The 17,974-nt window shown below is 43.3% G+C and overlaps 1 protein-coding gene across 1 annotated transcript in view; it reads left to right on the forward strand.

The window, feature by feature from the left end:
• The window catches only part of CACNA1E (calcium voltage-gated channel subunit alpha1 E), a 407,324-nt gene that overhangs the window by 182,839 nt on the left and 206,511 nt on the right, over positions 1 to 17,974 (forward strand). Inside the window, exon 8 of the mRNA XM_087726930.1 lies at positions 17,143 to 17,246. Within this exon, the coding sequence (XP_087583056.1) occupies positions 17,143 to 17,246 (104 nt within the window). The remainder of the gene's footprint in view (positions 1 to 17,142; positions 17,247 to 17,974) is intronic.

Genomic DNA, 17,974 nt, shown 5'->3' on the forward strand with positions numbered 1-17,974 from the left:
CCTCCTTATATGGTTGTTTTAATGAGTCTCAAAAGATTTGGATTTGGATTTTGGATTTAACTTTATTTGTATGCCGCCCTTTTCCCTGAGGGGATTCAGGGCAGCTCACAATTCAGGGGGAGGGAAGGACAAAACAAGTTATACACATGAAGACAATACATCGGTAAAAAGCACAACAGTCATACTATTCGGGTGGGGTTGAAGTCTTTAGCCCCAGGCCTGTTGGGACAGCCAGGTTTTAAGGGCTACGCGGAAGGTCTGAAGGGTGGTGAGGGTACGAATCTCCACGGGGAGTTCGTTCCATAGGGTCGGAGCAGCCACCGAGAAGGCTCTCCTCTGGGTAGTTGCCAGTCGACATTGACCGGCTGATGGAATTCGGAGGAGGCCTAATCTATGGGATCTTATTGGCCTAGTGGAGGTAATTGGCAGTAGGCGGTCTCTCAAGTACCCAGATCCAATACCATGAAGGGCTTTGTAGGTGACAACTAGCACCTTGAAGTGCACCCGGAGATCAACAGGCAGCCAGTGCAGCTCGCGGAGGATAGGTGTTACGTGGGTGAAATGAGGTGCACCCACGATCGCTCACGCGGCTGCATTCTGGACCAGCTGAAGTCGCCGAATACTCTTCAAGGGCAGCCCCATGTAGAGCACATTGCAGTACTCCAGCCTAGAGGTCACAAGGGCACGAGTGACTGTTGTGAGAGCCTCCCGGTTCAGGTAGGGGCGCAACTGGTGCACCAGGCGAACCTGGGCAAATGCCCCCCTGATTACAGCTGACAAATGGTGTTCAAAAGTCAGCTGTGGGTCCAGGAGGACTCCCAAGTTGCGGACCCTATCTGAGGGGCATAGTATTTGACCCCCACAGTATTTGAAAGATTGTAGTATTTGTAGTATTTGTAGTAAATACTTTCAAGTATTTGAAAGATTGCAGATCATGACAGTATGTCATGCACATGTCATTTGCACACACACACAAACTTGTGGATGTTTATGGCCCTTGTGTGGTCAGTAATTACATTCCTCCACTGGTTATTGATTCTAAGACATTTTTCAAACAGTAAAGGACCATACTACATGTTTTGAAAGATGATTACAAGCTTGCAACTCACTATCAAAGGAGATTATTTAGCATATGATGAGACAAAAGAGAAGTAAACAATCCGTGTATACACCATCCATGTAATTATATACAAGATTTCTATGGAGATATGACAGTGACTTCAAAACTGGTTGTCCAGTTCAGTGATCTGGACACGTGGCATGACAAAACCGCGCTCGACTAAAGCACGCCCGATTAAACCGCGTCGCTGACGTCATCAACAGGGCGACAACAGCGAGCGCGGAGAAAGAAGGGCGCTTTAAATAGCGCTTTGAAAGCAAGCCGATTCAACTTAAGGTAAGGGTTAGGTTTAGGGTTAGCTTTAGGGTTAGCTTTAGGGTTAGGTTAAGGGTTAGGGTTAGGTTTAGGATTAGGTTAAGGGTTAGGATTAGGTTAAGGGTTAGGATTAGATTTAGGGTTAGGTTAAGGGTTAGGTTTAGGGTTAGGTTAAGGGTTAGGGTTAGGGTTAGCTTTAGGGTTAGCTTTAGGGTTAGGTTAAGGGTTAGGGTTAGGTTTAGGATTAGGTTAAGGGTTAGGATTAGATTTAGGGTTAGGTTAAGGGTTAGGTTTAGGGTTAGGTTTAGGGTTAGGTTAAGGGTTAGGTTTAGGGTTAGGTTTAGGATTAGGATTAGGTTTAGGGGGGTTAGGTTTAGGTTTAGGGGTTAATTTTAGGTTTAGCGTTTACAGCGTGCTTCTTTCTCCACGCTGTTGTCGCCCTGTGATGACGTCAGCTATGCGGTTTCGTCGAGCGCACTTTAGTCAAAAGCGGTTTTGTGGTGGAACCATCTGGACAATGATCACTTCTGGGTTTGCTTCGCACAGATTTTCTAGGGAACTAGAGAATGCATGTTGTGCAGTGGTGAGATTCAAATAATTTAACAACCGGTTCTCTGTCCTAATGACCAGGTGGGTAGGCAAGGCTTAGTGGTCATGTGACTGTGTGGGCGTGGTCAACTCAACATTACTCAGGTCGATGGGCACTTTGCCTTAGCTGTTACAATGTAGTAAGGGATAACTGGAGAGGCAGTTTCTGTAAGCAGGGCAATAAAGATTAAGCTAGAAACAACACTAGAATGTTTCCTGCCTGCCTTCCTTACAGGATTAGCCCTGTAAAGTGGGGAAAAACAATAGGAGATTTCTTCCAAGAACCAGTTCTCTGAACCTCTTAGAAAGTTACCAACCGGTTCTCCCGAATAGGTGCGGAACTGGCTGAATCCCACCACTGATGTTGTGGGCAGTCTTGTACAATATGTATAATAGTTTGCAGTTCAACCCCACAATTGCAACAATCTTTCCAATCCCCACTGAGATAAGGGTAAGAGGCACTTCTTCCAGGATCCCACCTAATTCTGTTCAATTTCAACCAGACAAAATGAGGCAGGTCAAAACCAGGTGGTTTGTTGGAGGGATCACGAATGATCAGGCCACCGAGGACCAGTCCTCTCTCTCCAGGATATTTTTTTTTTTTGGCTTAAAAGGCTGTTTCCCATGTTGGAAAACTACATTGCCATTGTAATCCCCTCTTGGACCTCATGGCCATGGCAAACAGAAGTGTATAAAATCAAATGAGATGTATGATAAGGGTTGTGGCCCAGCAGGAGCCGTTGGAGCTGCCACCAGACTCCGACAGCAAGGGGCCCTATGAGTCGGCCCTGGAGGATGTGGAGGACCCTGGAGAGGGTTCCGACTCCGAGCAGGGCGCAGAGAGGCTGGTTGGCCACCAGGTGGTGCCTGAGCCTTGGATCAGTGGGGAGGAGACAAGGGAGAGTGATCCAGAAACCAACTGTGAGTTGTTCCGGGATGCATGCCGTCGAAGAGCTACTCAAGAACAATTACGTAATTACAGGAGGTAATTACGCACAGCTGATGGCCATTAGGCTCCTCTCCAGACTATAAAAAAGACTGCTTGTGCCACGCCCTTCTTGCAGAAGTCAACGCTTTGACTAAAGAGAAACTAACTTGGCAGGCTGGATTGCTGCCAAGGTTTGTCTGAATTGCTGCCAAGGTTTGTCGGACTTGCTGCCAGGTCCTTATCTGTTTGTTTGCTTGGCTTTCAGCCACCGAGATTCTGGTCTTGTTATTAAAGGATTGTTCCATTTAAGCTTGTATCTGCTTTCGTTACTGGACGGAGAAGGGGGTCAGAACAGATAAGACATCAGCATGCATGAGTTTCCCCTATGAAGAAGCTGGGCAATACAGGGAAGCTGTGCAATGATGTCATCTTTTATTAGATAGTGATAGGGAAGGGAATGCTGTCGCTCTTGATGGCAGCCAAACTCACAATAGCCAATTTGGCTTTCATTGAGCACGTATAGATAGCATTTAATCAGAGAACGTATATAATCTTTACTGCTGTGCTTTTCTTACTGATGGATGGACTCCTCACAGTCTCTTTGGAGGCAGGACACGACCTTCCAAAAGGGCCTTTACTTCTTTTTTCTGTTGATGAGTTCCCCTCCCCTCTCGACTTGTATGGCTGTATGACTCTTGTGTATTTTAATTACGTGTATTGTGTTTGTATCCCATTTTCTCCTTTTGAGTTGTTCGCCGCCCTGAGTCCCTCCCGGAGAAGGGCGGCATACAAATAAACTAAATCTTAAATCTTAAATCTTAAATCTTAAATCTTAAATCTTAAATCTTAAATCTTAAATCTTAAATCTTAAATCTTAAATCTTAAATCTTAAATCTTAAATCTTAAATCTTAAATCTTAAATCTTAAATCTTAAATCTTAAATCTTAAATCTTAAATCTTAAATCTTAAATCTTAAATCTTAAATCTTAAATCTTAAATCTTAAATCTTAAATCTTAAATCTTAAATCTTAAATCTTAAATCTTAAATCTTAAATCTTAAATCTTAAATCTTAAATCTTAAATCTTAAATCTTAAATCTTAAATCTTAAATCTTAAATCTTAAATCTTAATCCCGATCCAAATAGGGCCACAATTGGTGCACCAGGCGAACTTGGGCAAAAGCCCACCTGGTCTTCATGGTGCATTAGTCTTTAAAATGTTCCTAATTAATATATGTATTAGTATCAAATTTAAAAATCTTTCTTACTTGACTTGATGCCACTGAGAGGGCTGGGATTGTACCGGGAGTAGTAATTAAATTTCTAGACTCATCTTGCAGTCTGAAAGGAGAAGAAAGCAGAAAAGAACTGACAGGAACAAACATTTCCAAGATGTTGCAAACTTTAAAACATGGCATTTCGCTAAGGCACAACTGTAGTATTTTTAATTCCCTTATTTTATTTGAAGTTTACAGCATGAGTGCTAACATGATTTTCTGTCAACAAGTCTTGAATTCTGTATTGTTCAATAAGAGTCAAAGTGTGAACAAAATTGGCAACAATTGATCTCAGGAAACAGGCCAGAAACAAGCCGGAATTTAAGCAATAATCATGGACACAGTTACTCTGGAATAAGCCTCACTGAATTCAGGGATTTGCTTGTGAGTAGACATAAGCAGGAGTATGCTGCGAATAGTAGTACTATATAAGAGAGGAGAGAGGAGGAGAGCCTTTTCAGTAGTAGCTCCGACCCTTTGGAACGATCTCCCCATGGAGATTCGTACCCTCACCAACTTCCAGACCTTCCGCACAGCCCTTAAGACCTGGCTAGCCCGTCAGGCCTGGGGATAAAGATTGTAATTCGTCCCCACCCGAATGATGAATGAATGTTGTGTTCTACTTTTACTTATGTATTGTTTTATGTCTCACTGTCTTGTATTCCCCTCCCCATAAATTGTAAGCCGCCCTGAGTCCCCTCAGGGAAAAGGGCGGCCTATAAATAATAAACCATAAACCATAAGTTAATATTTGTTACATCATCCCAACAATCTTAAAAAATGGAAAAAATTCAGCAAAACTCAAGACAAGCCAAAACAACAAGCTCCAGAAGGCCTACTCAGAAATATAAAGTCTCCACATAAAATGCTTCATAAATGGAATATGTACTAGTAATGTGATGAGGCATTAGATATTAAAGTTTTATTTAGTATTTACTGATACAGGAAACCCACAGTTTATGCCAAAGATTCTTTCTCATAAAGCAATAGCAACAGCAGTTAGACTTATATACCGCTTCATAGGGCTTTCAGCCCTCTCTAAGCGGTTTACAGAGTCAGCATATAGCCCCCACAGTCTGGGTCCTCATTTTACCCACCTCGGAAGGATGGAAGGCTGAGTCAACCTTGAGCCGGTGAGATTAGAACCGCTGAGCTGCAGATAACAGTCAGCTGAAGTGGCCTGCAGTGCTGCACCCTAACCACTGCGCCACCTCGGCTCTATTCGGCACAATAGCCACAATATCCACTATGTTTAACATACACAGAAAAAGTGACATAGCAATAGGAAGTACTGGGAAAAAGTCTTCTTACTGATGACATGTAACAGGGTGATTGGATGATCAAATCTTTTCCACATTATTATTTTTTAAATCCATTATAAATCCAATAGCAAGCTTAAAAAGTTTATGAAATATTTGAATCACCACATCTAGAAATTGTCGTTTCGTTTTCTTCCAGTTTCAGTAAAAAGGCAATAAAAGGTTTCCAGTCTTGTACTTCTTTATCCCTGATCAAACAGACCAATTTTGCCATTTCTGCAAATTTTGCCATCTTCACAATCCATTCCTCTCTTGTGGATATTTCAGTATTTCTCCAAAGTTGTGCATATAATAGTCTTGCCGCACTTACCATGCACTGATTTTTACAGAAATGTTGGTTTTCCTTGGAAATCAGCATATAATTTGCCAAGAACTGCTTGCTGAACTCTTTAAAGCTGCTTTGAATGCTTAGTTTACAAAACAGCTTTACCTAAGCCGATCGGCTTTCATTCTATGAGGGAAAGCTACCAATTTTCTTATTAAGCCATTGTGACAAGCAAATATATCAATTCAAATTCATTGCATAGCAGATGGATACCAGAAATTGATGGCTATAATGAAACGTAACTTTTATCAAGCAATCAAATTGAAGCTGTCCAAATTGAAAGAGAAATGAGAAACATTTCTGAGTTGAGATATCAAAATAACAATTCGTTAGGAAGAGGCAAAAGAGGCTTTAGTGGGCAACCAAAGGATCATTTGCCCTGGAATAGTCTAAATAGCCAGTGGTGGGTTTCAAAAAAATTTCGAACCTACCCTGTGGGTGTGGCCTCCTTTGTGGGAGTGGCTTGCCGGCCATGTGACCTGGTGGGAGCGCCTTGCTGTGCATTTGTTTCCTTCCTTCCTTCCTTCCTTCCTTCCTTCCTTCCTTCCTTCCTTCCTTCCTTTCTTTCTTTTGTTCATTCGTTCTTTCTTTCTTTCTTTCTTTCTTTCTTTCTTTCTTTCTGTCTCTCTGTCTCTCTCTCTCTCTCTTTCCTTCAATTTGTCTCTCTGTCCCTTTTTCCTTTTTTTCTTTCATCTCTCTCTCACTTTTTCTTTCTTTTTTTTCTTTTTTTATTAATTTATTTCTTCCTTTATTTCTCTTTCTCTCTGTTTGAGTCTATGTGTGAGTCTCTCTCTCTCTCTCTCTCTCTCTGTGTGTGTGTGTGTGTGTGTGTCTCAGTGGTGGGTTTCAAATTTTTTTGGAACCTCTTCTGTAGGTGTGGCCTGCTTTCTGGGTCCACTTTCTGGGGAAGGTTGTTGAGAAGGTGGTGGCCTTACAGCTTCAGCGTACCTTGGAGGAAGCTAACTACCTTGACCCCTTCCAGTCTGGCTTCAGGCCCGGTTACAGCACTGAAACCGCTTTGGTCGCATTGACCGATGATCTCTGGAGAGCCAGAGATGGAGGCTATGCGTCCATCCTGGTTCTCCTCGACCTCTCAGCGGCTTTCGATACCATCGACCATGGTATCCTTCTGCGACGACTGCGGGAGGTGGGGGTGGGCGGCACTGTTTTACAGTGGTTCTCCTCCTACCTCTCGGACAGGTCGCAGTCGGTGTTGGTGGGGAGGGAGAGATCGTCCCCGAGGCCCCTAACCTATGGGGTGCCGCAGGGCTCGGTTCTGTCCCCCCTGCTATTTAACATATACATGAAACCGCTGGGCGAGATCATTCGGAGGCACGGGATTAAGTACCATCAATATGCGGACGATACGCAGTTGTATCTGTCCGCCCCGTGCCAACTCAATGAAGCGGTGGACGTGATGAACCGGGGCCTTGAGGCTGTTAAAGACTGGATGAGAGCTAACAAACTGGTACTCAACCCGGAAAAGACCGAATGGCTGTTGTGTTTTCCTCCCAAAAATTTGGCTAACGTTCCATCAATCAGGCTGGGGGGGCAAAATTTATCCCCCTCAGATAGGGTCCGCAACTTGGGAGTCCTCCTGGATCCACAGCTGAGTTTTGACCACCACTTGTCGGCTGTGACCAGGGGGGCATTTGCCCAGGTTCGCCTGGTGCGCCAGTTGCGGCCCTACCTGAACCGGGAGGCTCTCACAACAGTCACTCGAGCCCTTGTGATCTCTAGGCTGGAATACTGCAATGTGCTCTACATGGGGCTGCCCTTGAAGAGCATCCGGCGACTTCAGCTAGTCCAGAACGCGGCCGCGCGAGTGATCATGGGCGCACCACGGTTCGCCCATATAACACCAATCCTCCGTGAGCTGCGCTGGCTACCTGTTGATCGTCGGGTGCACTTCAAGTTCTTACTTACCACCTATAAAGCGCTCCATGGTAGTGGATCTGACTATTTGAGAGACCGCCTCCTGCCAATTACCTCCCTGCGTCCCATCAGATCGCACAGAGTAGGCCTCCTCCGAATTCCATCCGCCAGCCAGTGCCGACTGGCGACTACGCGGAGGAGAGCCTTCTCAGTTGCAGCTCCGACATTATGGAACAACCTCCCCGTGGAGATCCGTACCCTCACCACAGTCCAGGCCTTCCGCACAGCCCTCAAGAACTGGCTATCCCGTCAGGCCTGGGGATAGGATTACTCTAACCCCGCCCGAATGTTGAGTGAATGTTGTGTTTTTACGATTAATTTTCTTTTAATCACGATTCTTTTCTTTTTAAGTCTTGTCTCGCACTCCCTTCCCTTATTGTTGTAAGCCGCCCTGAGTCCCCTCAGGGAAAAGGGCGGCATATAAATTTCCAATTAAAAAAAAAAAAAAACTGGTGGAACCTCTTCTAACCGGTTTGGTAGCTTTGATGAACCGGTTCTACCGAACTGGTGCGAACTGGTAGGAACCCACCTCTGCTATGGGCCACATCTCTCCAGATCTCCCAATGTTGCATTGCTTTTTTGAGTTGCATTGGTAGGTTTCAGCTTTAATTGTCCAGCCACTGTATTCCTTGATGGCCTGGTTTCCTTTTACTCTTCAGTCTTCCAAACATAATTGCTTTCTCCAACGAATTCCCCTGCATGACATGGCCAAAATACATAAACAAAATAAAATTTAAAAATATACAACAATCTATGCACAACACTTAAACAAACCAATTAATTATTAAACAAAAAGGGTTACCACTATTATTTATAAATACCCTTTACATCTCCAGGTAATATTGCAACAAATCAGCAGAATTTCTGGCCTTCTTATAAAACCCTCAAATATTAAACAATTATGTTTGTTAATATGTGGAGACCAGGTAGTTTCTAGGTGAGATTTCATGGCACAGAGTTCCAGAGAGAGGAAATATGCTTTGTGCCTAAAGCCACCCCTCCTCCTGCTTGAAATAGGCTGTATTCTAAAAACAGGAAACAAAAATTAGATTTCACATCCCAAGATAAGGGGAAGAGTTCTGCAGTTCGGCGGTTCAAATCTCACCGGCTCAAGGTTGACTCAGCCTTCCATCCTTCCGAGGTGGGTAAAATGAGGACCCGGATTGTTGTTGGGGGCGATATGCTGACTCTGTAAACCGCTTAGAGAGGGCTGAAAGCCCTATGAAGCGGTATATAAGTCTAACTGCTATTGCTATTTATGGAAGAAGCTGCTTTCTGGAGCACAATTTTAAGCATCACCAAAAGAGGAATATAAGAGGACATATAAAAATAGAGAGATATCAATTTATCTAACAAAAATAGATTTTTGAATCCTGTAAATTAAAACATATTTGATAGTATTGAGTAAAAATAAAGATTGAGTGTCCTCATCGATGCCTTCAAGGTCATTAGCATATAGTCCTTTTGGCAAAAATATGGAGGTGATTTTTCACCAACATCTTCAATAATGTTTTTACAGTTTCCAATCTAACAGTAGATTGTATGTTATTTACTGAATGTTGTCATTCTGGATGACTAAAATCTCATGGGATGCATAATTCCTTAAGAAGTGTTTCTGCATGTGTGTGTCTGTGTGAAATAAATATACACAGATGCACACAGAGAAGTTTGTTTATGATAGCAAGGTCTTCTTTTCCCAGCAAATCATTTATATTCTGCCTTGGCAAGGGCAGATTTCTCAGTCAGCCAAGATGCAAAAATGATTCTATAGTTGAGCCATTTGGGAGTGTTTTATTTTAGCAGTGGAATAAATAAATTCGCCTGTGATCAAATATTTCCCAGCAATGCAAATTCGGAGACCATTAGCCCTATTTTAGAGGTTATATCCTAGAACTGAAATGAACTATCTCTCTTCCACCTCCCAATACATACAGAGAGAGATAGAGAGACTGATACACAGATATATTTACATCCACACACATTACACTTGTTACATTACGCATTAAGCTTGTCTATTTGATATGGTTGGCTAAATGAATGAATGAATGGATGAAATTAGTTTAACATTTATGCATTCTATTTTAAATCTAGAGCTGTCAAATACCTATTACAATCGCATGCCATCTGTCAGATATAGGTCAAATGGTGAATACTTTATGTCAGATATTATCAATATTTAGAGATATTGCCTGTCAGTTTTCAGTTTTCCACTCTAGACGAATGCATATCGGGTATCATTAAAAAAAATCAACTTACTAACTGAAAGGACGTTTCCTAACACTGCCTCTTGCATGTCAAATATTACTGAAAGGCAGCTTGCAGATACTATTATATGTTTAGATGCTACTGCAAATTATTCAAACCTTTGCAAGAGTATTAACAGTGGGTGAAGAGATCATTTAGTTCAGCTCTGCCATATTCTATAAAGCAGCTCAGAATTGCTTAATGGTACAGAAGTCTGGAAATTACAACTATCTCATTTCCCAACGGAGGGGATACTAGACACGTAAGAACCATAAATCTGCAGTGAGGGTGGGCAGAGGATGCCATCTGGAATTACAGTGGAGCCATTTGTAATTGGTCATTTCTAATTCAGAATATTGGCTAAGCAACAGCAAAAATATTGCTTTTTTAAAATAGCAATAGCAGTTAGACTTATATACCGCTTCATAGGGCTTTCAGCCCTCTCTAAGCGGTTTACAGAGTCAGCATATTGCTCCCAACAACAATCCGGGTCCTCATTTTACCCACCTCGGAAGGATGGAAGGCTGAGTCAACCCTGAGCCGGTGAGATTTGAACAGCCGAACTGCAGAACTGCAGTCAGCTGAAGTAGCCTGCAGTGCTGCACTCTAACCACTGCGCCACCTTGGCGCTAAAGCAAAAAGAAAGAAAAAAGAAAGCAGAATCAGCTATGAAGCAAAGGCTTTGTTTCTTACTCTATACAATCTCAAATGTATTCAGACTCACACTGGACCCGTGACCTTGGTGAGCATTTACACACAACCAGTTCATGCCAGTCTCAGGAGGCCGTTCTAGGAGTGTGAAATCAGACTTCCTTGGACTGCACAGAAGGATAATCTAAAATTTAGAAGACAATGGCATCATTTTGTCTCACTTCCCAAGTTTGTTCATTCAGAGTGCCAATTGTTCATTCAGAGATGAGTGGTTTCCATTTTGATAGGAGTTTTTAGCAAATTCCACACGTAGCCATTAATGAAGAAAGTTAATGAAGATTTTGAGTTGAGTTTTAAGTGGAGCTGGCTTTTGAGTGGAATTTGATTCTGATCTCCAGCAGCCTGACTGAATGTTCAACAGGCTTATAGAAGACATCAGAAAAGTTGCATCAGAATCATTTTCAGTGAAACTTCTGATCATGTCCCATGTGCACAGGAGACGTGCAACAATAATTTATGCTATTGTGCCATACAGCTTTCTTTTTTTATTGAAAACGTTTGGAAAAAAAACTTTTACAAATGTTTACCTCCCCCCCCTCCCCTCCCCTCCACCCACCCCCAACCTCCCCCCCCCCCCGACTTCCCAGAACCAATACAGGGTATAAATCTTTAACAAAAATATTCTAAAATAAACTTACAAAAAAGTTAGTATAATCTTACATTTGGGCTTTAACTCCTCTTTGCTAGGCTAACTCTAAACAGATTATATCATTCCTTGCTTCTTCAGTCATTAACTATCTGGAATGTCTTAGTCCCATATTTATTTTGAGTATAGTCAATCCATCTTCTCCACTCTAGTTTATGTCTCTCATTTGAGTGATCCTTGAGATATGCAGATATTTTAGCCATCTCTGCTAGGTTTGCTACTTTTAATGTCCATTCTTGAATAGTAGGCAAATCTTCCTTCTTCCAGTATTGCGCCACCAACAGTCTTGCTGCGGTTGTTAAATGCAAAATCAAGTTAGTCTCTATAACTGTACAATCAGTAATTATACCTAACATGAATAACTGAGGGGTAAACTTTATCCTTTTTTTAAAGAACATTTTGCATAATCCACCATATTTTTATCCAAAATGCTTTTACCTTTTTACAAGTCCACCATATATGATAATATGTAGCATCGAGACAATCACATCTCCAGCATTTAGGTTGTAAATTCGGATACATACAGGCCAGGTTTTTTTTTAGGATCTAAATGCCATCTATAAAACATCTTATAAAAGTTTTCTCTCAAATTCTGGGCTTGTGTAAACTTTACATTTCTTACCCAGATTTTTTCCCATGTATCCAACATTATTGGTTCTTCAAAGTTTTGTGCCCACTTTATCATACAGTCTTTAAGTGCTATACAGCTTTCTTTACATTCGTCCAGTAATGAAGAACAACATCTCTGTCTTTGGGTGGAGAATTAATCTATGATCTCAGCTAGTGCAATTGGCAGACAATAAAAATCTTCTGTTTTGTCAGCCTTAATGGAAATTCTATAAAGAACCTTATCTTCTATTCATGCCCTGTCAACACAGCAATAATTTTAGTTCGTTCTCCTCCAGACACTATATTCTGAAGCATCTTGTTTGAGCTCAGATCTCGATCTGAGCACAATTCAGCCAGCAATACATTATCTTTAGCCCAGAAAGTCTCTGTTTTACTCTGCTGAAGCAGCCTCTGGTGGCGATCCAAACTGTAATTCTTGGTAAATAACTACAATGTAAAATCTTCCTTTCCTCCATTTTTTTCTCTTTCCTTCTGCACTCTCTTCTGAGGAATAATGTGATAATTGCCATGTGTGAGTATTTATTTAAAGGAAGAGTTAAGCAGTTAGGTGAGTTCATCCCGGGAGAAAACACTGCTACTATCCTGGCTTCCAAGTGCCGTTAATTGAAACTACATTTCCCAGTGCAGGTGTGCAGTGTCCTTCAAACTGTTTTTACTGTCTGTTCGTGATTCCACCTCCTCCTCTTTGCTTGCGTATGATTTTTCAGATAATAGCAAAAAAACAGAGATAATTCAATGATACAGTGAAGTAAATCGTTGAAATAAGTGGCGTGTCATTGACAGTGACATGCGGTGAGGTTTATGGCTGGTGAGGCAAAAAGAAAGAAAGCGGCTTTTGGCTGCCCCGCTGCTATGTTGGCGGGGCAGCCAAAAGCCACTTTCTTTCTTTTGCGGCAAAGCGCCAGCCCACCAGCAGAGACGGGTAAAAGACCCGTCTACTGGCGGGCTGCCCTGACACAGAGGTAGAAAGCTGGCGGGCTTCCCTCCCTGCCTCTCCTACCCCCTTCCCTCTGAGTGAAGAAACAAACACACACACACACAAATTACTTACAATTACTTACAAATTACATTAATTTTGAATTCTTCCCCCTCCCTACGACCCACATACCTTTTCCAGCTCTTTCACAATCACAGAGGATTTCAACTCTGCTCTTGCCTGCCCTCATGAAAATGTAAAAATGTAAAAGGAAAAAGGCAAGAGCTGCTGAGGACAGGCTGGGCTAGCTGCTGCCAGAGTCCCCAATGGATGACTCTGCTTAACTGTTTAAAAAGGCCTCTAAAAAAACGCCCTCTACAGGAGGAGGCGAGAGAACCACGTGCCTCATCTACATAAGGAATTTTTTGGCTTTTAACCCTTGCTTAACTCTGCTCGAGTGATCATAAAGTCAGACTAAATGAGGCACGTGGTTCTCCCTCCTCCTCCTGTAGAGGGCGCTTTTTTTAGAGGCTTTTTTAAACAGTTAAGCACTAAGCAGAGTCATCCACTGTGACTCTGGCAGCAACTAGCTCAACCTTTTTCCTTTTATTTTTTTTTCTTTTCATGATGACAGTGGTGAGGCTCTGCCTCCCCTGACTGCACGTCACTGGTCATTGAAAATGTTCCTTCTTTGTTATATTTACTGTTTATACATTCTGTTCAGCCAGACCTGATTCACAAAAGAGATCCAGAAAGAGGTGTTTCCATACACCTCAAAATGACTCTAATGACTTAATGTTGATAGGATGCACTCTGATCATCTGAGAAGTCTTTTATTTATCTGCCTACCTGTTCACCTTACCATTCCTCATCCCTAGAGAATTCTGACAGTATCAAAGAAAGGAAGAACCACAGCTACATCTTTTTGTATGTTTCAAGTGGTTCTCCAAAAAGAAAACATTTGGTGACTGTGCCAGACAAGGGGGCAGTTCTTTCAACCTTGCCTATCATTGCCCCCCAGATGGCTTCATCCATCCATATGCAAATTCTTTGTATTTATTTATTTATTATTTATTTATTTGTCTTGTATGCCGCCCACTCCCGGAGGACTCCGGGCGGCTCACAAAAGACAAGGGAAAGGGGGAAAACGAGACAAAGACAACATATTAAAAACAAAACCAACATTCACAATTTCCGTGGAGGTAAATGCTTCTCAGCCCCCCCCCCCCCCCAAGCCTGCTGGAACAGCCAGGACTTGGTGGCTTTGCGGAAGGCCGGGAGGGTAGTAAGGGTCCGGATCTCAACAGGGAGCTCGTTCCAGAGGGCCGGAGCTGCAACAGAGAAGGCTCTCCCCCGGGGAGTCGCCAGCCGACATTGGCTGGCAGATGGAATCCGGAGGAGACCCAACCTGTGCGATCTAATTGGTCTGAGAGAGGTAATCGGCAGGAGGCGGTCTCTCAGGTACCCAGGTCCGATGCCATGTAGGGCTTTATAAGTAGCGATCAGCACCTTGAAGCGGATTCGGAGACTAATAGGTAGCCAGTGCAGCTCGCGGAGGATAGGTGTAACGTGGGTGTACCTTGGTGCACCCACAATCGCTCGCGCGGCTGCATTCTGGACTAATTGGAGTCTTCGAACACCCTTCAAGGGCAGCCCCATGTAGAGCGCGTTACAATAATCCAGTCTTGAGGTGACAAAAGGGCATGAGTGACTGTAGGTCTTCTTGAGACATCCAGGTAATCTTGGTAGAAGTGATGATTTACATCTAATCCTAAAAAACACTTTAACTAGAGGGATTAAGGTTTCGGGGGTGGTGGGTTATGTTGGTTATAAAAAAAAGTCTTTCAGTACTTCACATTTCTGTCATCTGTCCTCCCACCAAATCTTCTGCCGTTCTATTCTCTTCCTGTATCTGTACTGTACATAAAACCAGCTTAAGCACTTTTATCTAAATGTATTTTTTTATTTTATTTTATAATGGGATAGTGAATCACAATAAAAACAAACCTCAGCCTGATATGCCGAAGACTTCAATATGGGTGTTAGAAGATGGCTCGGTTTCAGCTTCAGAACCTTTAGTGATGCTCATAAGTCAAGCATGATAACATTTAAAAACAGCATTTTCCCCACTAGTCCTTGGAGATTATGCCTTTTAAGAAGCTCAAATGAAGCTCTTACACTGGTTTGCTTGGATATGATGTACAGATGAGTCAGAGAGAGAGAGAGAGAGAGAGAAAGAGAGATGAGGGTTTAATTATTGCCAAGAACAGTAATAAGATGAAGATGAATGCTTGTCTTTCCCAGACAGTCACGTTCTGCTGCATCATTGTGTTGACCAGCATCATGGGCCGAATCCTTGCCAAAAGAACAAGAGAGAGAGAGAGAGAGAGAGAGATCTGGAGAGATGAGAGAGAGGGCAGGCCCTTATTAAAAGGCAATGAATAAACATATTTCAGCCCTGAGCAACCTTGCCAGAAGCCTTTTAAACTCTCAATCTTTCACTTCACGACTTGTATCTCCCTGAGCATGCTCCCTTCTTTCTCCCTCTCTGTTCTGCTCCCCTGAATTTTAGTTCGGATGAAATAATGCTGTTTTGTGGACATTAATAGCAACATGCAATTAAGCGATGGGAACATTATGCTCTAGGTGAGCTTGCAACAAATGCAGTCTGGAAAAAGTGGCCGTTGCAGTAAAAAATGTCACAAGCTTCCTCTTGTTATCACCCCTGCAGACCTCTGCCCTTGTCAATCAACATACGCTGAACAGGGTCAACGGTGACATCTTGGATGACCGGCGTTAAGTGTTCTCATTAGACTTGCCAAACTTTCCACGGGGACAAAGCTGTTTGAGTACAAATCAGTTTGGGAGCCCCGTTAAAGGGCATTGTTGCATGGATCACTTTTTTTCTAAGAGATATTGAATTGAATTGAATTTTATTATTTGTATGCCGCCCTTCTCCGGGAAGGACTCAGGGCGGCGAACAACTCAAAAAAAAGGGGAAAAGGGGGAACATAGAACAGAATACAGATAATTAAAATAAGCAAGAATCACGCAACCACACAAGTCGAGAGGGGAGGGGAACTCATCAACCCCAGGCCTGCCGGCAAAGCCAGGTTTTGACAGCTTTTCGGAAGGCCTGGAGAGAGGTGAGGGTCCGAATCCCTGCGGGGAGTTCGTTCCAGAGGGCCGGAGCTGCCACAGAGAAGGCCCTCCCCCGGGTAGTAGCCAGATGACATTGGCTGGTAGATGGAACCCGGAGGAGGCCAACCCTGTGTGATCTAATGGGTCTTTGGGAGGTAATTGGCAGCAGGCGGTCTCTCAAGTACCCAGGTCCAATACCATGAAGGGCTTTATAAGTTACGACTAGCACTTTGAAGCGTATCCGGAGACCGATCGGTAGCCAGTGCAGCTCGCGGAGGATAGGTGTAACGTGGGTGTACCGAGGTGCACCCACAATCGCTCGCGCGGCTGCATTCTGGACGAGTTGAAGTCTCCGAATACTCTTCAAGGGCTGCCCCGATATACAAGACGGTTGCTGCTATGTCCCCAGTGCAAAGGGGGAAAGCAAGCAGCTTTCCAGCACTGGAATAAATTTAGCAATAAAACAGGACTACATGGATGTGTACAGACGTTGAATAAAAAAAATAAGACTTCATTGTGTATAACAAAGATTGCATATTGTTGCAGAAAATGGCAGGCTTTAGACTTCTCAGGATACAGGAAAAGTTTATTTGGCAGCCAGGTTCAGAAAGCTAGCCCATGGCTAACATTGCAAGTTCTGAGCAATCTTAATTATCGAAGCATGCATTCTTATACATTCTCAAAAGCATTGCAACACGGAAATACTTAACACATTTCTTAGTGGTTACCTTGGGGAGAAAGCCTTATAAGGAGATGAGGGTTTTACTTCTCCTTTTGTTTCAGGTATGGCTTACGTGTTATTAACGAACTTTAATTGAACTTTGTGGTTTGGACTTTTAACACAAGTTTCGACACAGGGAGGTTGGCGAGAACATCCTGTGGTTAGTGAATGGGGACACTTCCTTTAAGTAACTTCTAACTGTCCCTGTTATTCTATTGCAAGTTCCAACTCTTGTCTATGTGACTTTTAATATAGAAGTAAAAGGGGTTCTAAGAGGCTGTCCAGCCTGACCCAGTAGGTTTCACACTTCATGTCCAAATCTCACTTTACGGCTGCTTTATCATGGTGCAATTTTAGGTTATTTTTTTATCTTTGTTTTTCTTTCAGACCAATGATGCCTTAGGAGCCACCTGGAACTGGTTATACTTCATTCCCCTCATCATAATCGGATCGTTTTTTGTTCTCAACCTTGTCCTGGGAGTGCTTTCTGGGTAAGCCAGTTCTTTGACTCGATGATGATGATGACTTCTTACCTTTCTACTCACAGGGCACTCACGATTTCAGTTGTATTAGAAGTATGTTAGAGACAGTGGTGGGATTCAAATAATTTAACAACCGGTTCTCTGCCCTGATGACCAGCTGGGTAGGCGGGGATCAGTGCAGGGGTGGGTTTCAACTGGTTTGCGGCAGTCCCCACGAACCGGTTGGTCGGCGATCCCGGAAGTAAGTAACTTCCGGGAATGGCGAAGGGCCCACCCGCCCACGCTCCTTACTGGTCTTTGAAGGCTTCTGCGCTTCCACGCAGGAGCATGGCACATACAGTGCCTGTGCGATTCTCCGCGAGCAGCTGGATGGCACATACAGTGCCTGCGTGAGTCTCCGCAAGCAGCTGGAGCATCGCGCAGGAGCTAAGACGCATGCGTGAACTGCGCGCGTGCACGACGACGACGCCGGCCCCGTTCCAACCGAACCGGTTGGAACGGGATTAGCAACCCACCCCTGGATCAGTGGTCATGTGACTGGGTGGGTTTGGCCAACTCAACATCACTCAGATCGATGGGCGCTTCGCCTTAGCTGTTACAATGGTAATAAGGGTTAACTGGAGAGGCAGTTTCTGTAAGCAGGGTAACAAAGATTAGGCTAGAAACAGCACCAGAATGTTTCCTTCCTGCCTTCTTTACAGGATTAGCTCTGTAAAGTGGGGGGGGGGGACAAAACG

The sequence above is a fragment of the Thamnophis sirtalis genome, unplaced genomic scaffold (genome assembly GCF_051295495.1).
Source record: "Thamnophis sirtalis isolate CommonGarterSnake01/CBP01778 unplaced genomic scaffold, rThaSir2_p1.2 scaffold_12, whole genome shotgun sequence".
Lineage (NCBI taxonomy): Eukaryota > Metazoa > Chordata > Lepidosauria > Squamata > Natricidae > Thamnophis > Thamnophis sirtalis.